This window comes from Coffea eugenioides, chromosome 11 (genome assembly GCF_003713205.1).
Source record: "Coffea eugenioides isolate CCC68of chromosome 11, Ceug_1.0, whole genome shotgun sequence".
In the NCBI taxonomy this organism is placed as follows: Eukaryota; Viridiplantae; Streptophyta; class Magnoliopsida; order Gentianales; family Rubiaceae; genus Coffea; species Coffea eugenioides.
The window spans coordinates 34440871-34447884 of record NC_040045.1 but is presented as its reverse complement, the minus strand read 5'-3'; the positions used below and the strand labels follow the sequence as shown (position 1 = coordinate 34447884).

Sequence of the window (7014 nt, the reverse complement as noted above, 5' to 3'; positions counted from 1 at the left end):
AAAGGGTAAACTCCAGTCAGGGGGTTGGATGATTGGTGGTGAGATTAATAGCTCCTTCAACTTGTCGAAAATTTTATCATAATTGTCATCAAACTCCAAGGTCACTTTTTTTTGTAAGAGCTGGAACAAAGAGACTCCAATTTTCGAGAAATCCTTGATGAACCTCCGATAAAAACCTGCATGCCCAAGAAAAGACCGCACTTTCTGCACACTCGTGGGGTAAGGTAAAGCAGATATAATGTCTATTTTATCCTTGTCAATCTCAATACCTTTAGAAGACACAACATGACCTAGAACTATCCCATGTTTAACCATAAAATGGCATTTTTCCCAGTTAAGTACAAGATTGGTCTCTATACATCTCAACAGGATCAATTTCAGGTTATCTAGACATGTATCAAAACTATCACCATACATACTGAAATCGTCCATGAAAACTTCAATAATTTTCTCCACATATTCCGAAAAGATACTTACCATACATCTCTGGAATGTTGCAGACGCATTGCACAACCCGAATGACATCCGTCTATATGCGAAAGTCCCGAACAGGCACATGAAGGTCATCTTCTCTTGATCCTCTGGTGCGATTGCTATCTGAAAATATCCTGAAAATCCATCCAAGAAACAATAGTAAACTCTACAAGCTAAACGCTCAACCATTTGGTCAATGAAAGGAAGAGGAAAATGGTCCTTTTTTGTGACGGCGTTCAGTCTATGGTAGTCAATACACTGCCTCCATCCGGTGGGTTTGCGCACTAGCACGAGCTCACCAGTTCGGTTGGCCTCCACTGTCACTCCTGCCTTCTTTGGAACTACCTAGACCGGGCTCACCCATGGGCTATCCGATATCGTGAATATAATCCCCACATCCAGCAACTTCAAAATTTCTTTCTTCACCACTTCCATCATGAGGGGGTTGAGCCTCCTTTGACCTTGTTGTACGGGTTTGCCATCCTCCTCTAACCTTATTCGGTACATACAGATGGAGGGGCTGATCCCCTTAATATCGGTGATGGTCCATCCTATCGCCTCCTTATGCTCTTTAAGGACGCGGATTAGCTTCTCTTCGTGGGTTTCTGAGAGTGCAGCTGAGATAATCACCATGAGTGTTTCATTGTCGCCCAAATACGCATATTTCAAGTGTTTCAATAGAGGTTTTAACTCCAATTCAGGTGCTTGCGCCACAGATGGTAATACCCTTTGGTGAGGTTCAGGAATGAAAATAGGTGAAACTTTATACATTTTCGTTGTGGTTGGCAATGAACGCAATGCCCCTATTGTGCATTTCAAATCTTCACTCCACTCCACCTCAGGAGTTGTCTCCATCTCGAGGTGCTTGATTAAAGTAACCTCCAACTCATCCCTGCCAATAGTTTCAAACAGTTCCTGCACCGCAGAGTCAATAGCATTCACAAAAAAAAAAATAGAACTAAAGTTAGAATTTGAGGGATATTTCATAGTATCAAAGATATTAAAATGAACAATTTTTCCATCAAACTCCATGGACAAGGTCCCCTTATTAACATCAATTTTAGTCTGTGCTGTGCTAAAAAAGGGTCTACCTAATAGTAAAGGTGAGGGATCGGGGGAGTGATCATCATCCATATCAAGTACATAAAAGTCAGTTGGGAATACCAAATCATTAATTTTTATCAACACAACTTCAACCAACCCATCAGGATATGCATTAGTTCGGTCAGCTAATTGAATGATTATCCTAGTTTCTTTTAATAGATCTAGGTTTAGAGAAGCATAGATACATTTTGGCATTACAGTGATCGATGCTCCTAAATGCAGCATGGCCTTCCTAATCAAAGTGTTGTCTATCCTACAGGGGATAGTAAACATACCTAGATCCCCGCATTTCGGTGGGAGTTTCCTTTATAGAACCGCTGATACATTCTCTCCCACGATGACTCTTTCATCTCCCCTTAGCCTCCTTCGATTGACGCACAGGTCTCTCATAAACTTTATGTATTTCAGTACTTGTTTGATTGCGTCTAATAAGGGGATATTGATCTCTATCTTGCGAAACACCTCCAAGATCTCCTTCTCCTTATCCTACTTCTTCGATTTCTCCAACCTACTAGGGAAAAGAGGCGGATGAATTTTGACCTTAACAATCGGGTCAGGGAGTACCACTAGATTTTTGCCATTGCTACCCTCCTTCTCAAACTCGTTCTCGATCTTTTTCTCATCCTTATCCTTAGGGATCACAGGTTCAGGTCCTTGGACTTCCTTGCCACTCCTCAAGGTCACTGCGCTTACATTTTTCGGATTCAACTCAGGTTGAGATGGTAATTTCCTTTGACCTTGGGATTCCAAATGATTGATCGTGATGACCATTTAATTCATTTGATTTTGCATGGATTGCATCTGTCCCAGTTGATTTTTCATACTTTGTAGATTCGAATCTGTCTTTTGTTGATTAGCAATTGATTGTTTCATCATCTTCTCCAAGGACGGACTTGAGTTCGAAGGGGGTGGTGGTGGGCGAGACTGGTACTGCTGTTGATGCCCTTGCTGTCTGTTTGGTGCAAAATTGGGCTGCCTATTTCCTCCATAGCTGAAGTTAGGGTGATCCTTCCAACCAGGATTGTAGATACTTGAATATGGGTCGTACTGCTTTCTAGGCGCGGGCGCGTGGCCAGCCATGTTCACTTGTTCTGCATTTTCTTCTTGAACTAGTGGACACATCTCCGTAGAATGACCCGAGGCAGAAAACCCCACACACATTGGCTTGTGAGGCACTTCCCACAGCTAGTTGTCGCACGAAGGATGTCAATTCAGAGATTTGTTGTTGGATAGAGGATGTTTCTACCTCATTCACCCTACGCGTCGGGACATCCTCCTTCATACTAAACGCTGCGAATTCTCAGCCATTCCTTCAATTAGTTCCCAAGCCTCTCGAGGAGTCTTGTTCACCGATGCCCCTCCACTCGCAACATCAATTATGCTTCTGTCTTTAAAAAGTAGTCTCTCTTAAAAATATTGGATGAGCAGTTGCTCACTTATTTGGTGCTGAGGGCACTTGATGCACAACTTCTTGAATCGCTCCCAGTAATCATAAAGCGACTCCCCTGGATATTGTTTGATACCGCATATCTCCTTCCTTAAACTTGCAACTCGAGACGCAGGAAAATATTTGTCCAAAAACATTTTCTTCAACTAGTCCCACGTGGTAATGCTACCTGGTGGTAAGTAGTACAACCAGTCTTTTGCAGAGTCCTTCAAGGAAAAGGGGAATGTCCTCATTTTTATCTGCTCTTCTATAATACCAGGGGGTTTCATGCTGTTGCAAACTATATCAAACTCTTGCAAGTGCTTATACGGCTTCTCACCTAATAAACCATGGAAAGATGGCAAGAGATGAATTAGACTAGATTTTAATTCAAATAGAGTGTTATCATTCAAACTTGAGAACGTAATGCATAAAGGCTGCTGATTTAGATCAGGAGCAGCCAACTCCCTTAATGTTCGTGCATTCACTATAGTGACTTCTTCTTGATCCGAATCACTCGAAGTGTCACCAAACGAATCTGTTAGGTCAACTTCAGACTCAAGTCTCTGAGATGCAGCACTGGATTGCTCCTCTCTGAGTTGTCTGGTCTCTTTCCTTATTTTACGCGCAATTTTCTCTACCTCGGGATCGAAAATTAATTCACCTGTACGAGAACAACGAGGCATACACTCGAAAAGCATAAGAAAATTAGAAAAAAAATGAATTTAAAAAGAAACAAATAACTGACGCCAGTCCCCGGCAGCGGCGCCAAAAATTGACAGGTTGTCGAAACTTGTGCAATAATAAAAATAAAACTATTTGTCAATTAAAATAACCAAAACCCGATTCCAAGTAATAGAGCAGGAACTCTAGGTGTGCAATGAGTTACTAGATTCACGCTGTTCCCGAAGAGTTTGCTTGATCATATATAATCGAATGGGATGATTTTTCCACAAATAACTATTAATTTGTAAACAGGGCAAGTAGGATCGTATTCTCAGGGATTAGGGATATTTGTCTCTTTTGAAATCCAAAATAACACGGATGGTGTTTTTGTATGAACGAGGACAATTAAAGAAATTCAAATAAAAATAAATAGCTAACTAAAAATAATGACAATTCACTAAAATTAGAGTAACAATAATTAAAAGTCTAGCCAAGAAATAATTTCAGCAATGGTTCACCTAATTGATCATCGATGTACAAGCAATTCCAATTATTTATTAATAAATAGATTATAACTACCAAACAAGCGATGACAGTCAATCCCTCCTTATTGTGTCGATAATTAAGGTATGCTCGTTAATCACTGTTCTAATTGAAAAATAATCCTAGGTACGCGCATAAGATTTAATTTTTCAATTGCCTTACATATTAGAGGAGCCCTATTCTAACCAAATAACGCACTACCAGGGTTATTTTAGATTAGCCCGCATATCCCCCTGATACAAATCTAATCATACCAGTTGTCACTAATTCAAGACAATTAAATAATTACGGATTTAATGCCCTAATTGACAATAGATTATCAAGTTAACTAATTATCTGGATCCAAAACAATCAATTAATTAAATAATCATAAGTACTGCAATCAAGAAATATGCGAATACCAATAAATAAAAGAAAAAGATAAAATTAAATCGATCTCACAATATTTAGGTGAACCAAATTTTTCGTTGTTCCTTGACTAGAGTAAGGGAATTAGTTCATCTTTGATGCGAAAAACCCACACATAATTGCAAAAGTAATTTCGGCCATTGGCGCTGATTTTTTTGAGAGTTCAATTCGTTCCAATCAAGAAGAAAAGCAAGCTACAGGAAGTTATCAATTGGGTTTTGCTTGTCTCCAACATACGAAGAGAAAAGCTACTCTAAAACCAAAAAGAGAAAAGTCAAAGGCTAAGCTACCCAAGTAGTCCCAGTTTTCTGCGCCTTTTTTCTATCTAATACCTAACTACTCTAATGCTTGGCTCCTGTGCGGCGGCCTCTCCAGCGGCCAGGAAGACTTCCGCCCTACGTTCCTTTTTTTTAATTTTTTCAATGCTGTCTTCCTCAAATTACCAAAAAGGGTCGCGTCTTGATATTCCAAAAATGCCCCTGGACGCCTGCTACTTGAACTCCTTCCTGATGACTGTCAAATTGATACTTGTTATCATATTTTCGTTCTACTCCCTGAAATAAATGTAAAATACCAAAAGTGAGTAGAATCTAACAATTAATCCATATCGGGTTAGGTAATAGGGGAAATTAATAATAAAATAAATGATAAAATTACAACCTATCAGAGATCTTTCTTCGTGAAACAAGACATCAAGCATCAAGAATGGAAAGATTTTGGCAGACGTACAGCGGATGCAGTATACATGGCGGAATTTCTTATTGACTCAATTTTGGTGGGGAATGGTTCTAAAAGGCACAAACTCTCCTGGCTTTCTCATGTCTCAGAAGACATTAGACTTATTAAGATGCAGATTGAGGAGAAGACCGTTGATATTGGATGCCTGAATGCGGTTGAGACTACAAAGCGTGAAATCCCACACACTAGTAAAGTTGGAGCTGATGAAGATGTGTTGGTTCTAGAAGATCAGCAACAAATGATTGTTAATCACCTTATAAGAGGGTCATCCCAGAGAGATACTGTCTCGATTGTCGGAATGGCAGGAATTGGTAAGACAACATTGGCTAATAAAGTGTATAATGATCCTGAAATTGTGTCTCAACATTGGCTAATAAAGTGTAAAATGATCCTGAAATTGTGTCTTACTTCCATATTCGGGCATGTTGTTGTGTTTCACAAGCATACACGAAAAGAGACCTATAGCTTGAAGTACTAGGACACATTATTGAGCTCACCGATAACATCCTCATGATGCCCAATGAAGATTTGGAATTGCTATTGTATCAGAACTTGAGGAGGAATCGTTATCTTGTCTTTATGGATGACATGTGGAATATTGAAGCATGGAATGAGTTGCAGAACCCTTTTCCAGATGACAGAAATGGAAGCAGAATTCTGATAACAAGTCGTCTCCATCATGTTGTTTCACAATTCACAGAAGAAGGTGATCTTTTAAATCTTCGTCCACTATCAGAAAATGAAAGCTGGGAGTTACTAAAAAGGAAGGTATTCACAGAAGAAGGCTATCCAGAGGCATTAGTTGAAGTTGGGAAGGAAATTGCTAGAAATTGTCAAGGACTACCCCTTTCAGTTGTTGCCATATCTGGTCTCCTTAAAACAACAAACATGATATGCAACATGTGGAAAGCAATTTCTGAAAGCTTGAACTCACTCATAGTTAATGATCCACAAACGAGGTGCTTGGACATCCTGGAACTTAGTGTTGAGATATGCCAACTTTTCCTACAGATTTTATCAGATTAAGTTTGATAACAGAATCATTCAATTGGTAGAAGAATAAGTCTTATTGTTAGGATCAAATATTTTAGCTAAGATTTGCTAGGTAGAAGATCATGTTATCAAGTAGTTTTTGTTGAGATTTTCTAGAGAATTGTTAGCTAAAATTATTTTAGTTTGTTTCTTTGTAAGCACTATAAATAGGGTGTTGATGAATGAAGAAATTAAGCTCCTTTTTCAGCCCTCAATATAGTCTTGATATCTTTGTTTATGCTTCAAAAACCAACAAAGTGGTATCAAGAGCCTAAATCTTAAGGGCCTGTTTCTTTGAGAGTGAGTGAACTTGGTGAGAAACCCTTTTCACTATAAAATTATACACTTAAGCCTTCAACATCAAAATGCCAGGAAATAACTTCTTGTCCAATCCTCCAAATTTTACTGGTGAAAACTACCAAATCTGGGTTGTCAAAATGAAGTCCTATTTGGATGCTAATGATCTTTGGGATGTGGTAGAGACAGATCCTGTTCCTGAATTATCGGAAGATCCAACTATTGCAGAAATGAGAGCCCATAGAGATGCAGTCAAAAGGAGATCAAAAGCCATGACGTGCATTCATTCAGCAGTTTCTGATGCAGTATTCAAAAAAATTATGACT

General features: G+C 39.1%; 1 protein-coding gene and 1 non-coding gene across 2 annotated transcripts; both read left to right on the top strand.

The window, feature by feature from the left end:
- The first annotated feature begins 3016 nt into the window (after positions 1–3016).
- On the top strand, positions 3017–3123 carry LOC113754675. Its single transcript, XR_003465352.1, has one exon. It is a non-coding gene; the product is annotated as a small nucleolar RNA R71 (small nucleolar RNA).
- Positions 3124–5872: 2749 nt separating this feature from the next.
- On the top strand, positions 5873–6385 carry LOC113752365 (putative late blight resistance protein homolog R1A-3). Its single transcript, XM_027296482.1, has one exon. It carries the CDS (start codon positions 5873–5875, stop codon positions 6383–6385), a length of 513 nt encoding a protein of 170 aa, XP_027152283.1.
- Positions 6386–7014: the final 629 nt, after the last annotated feature.

Excerpts from the sequence above, each read along its gene's own strand:
- LOC113752365 (XM_027296482.1), top strand. The coding sequence starts at position 5,873 with ATGCCCAATGAAGATTTGGAATTGCTATTGTATCAGAACTTGAGGAGG.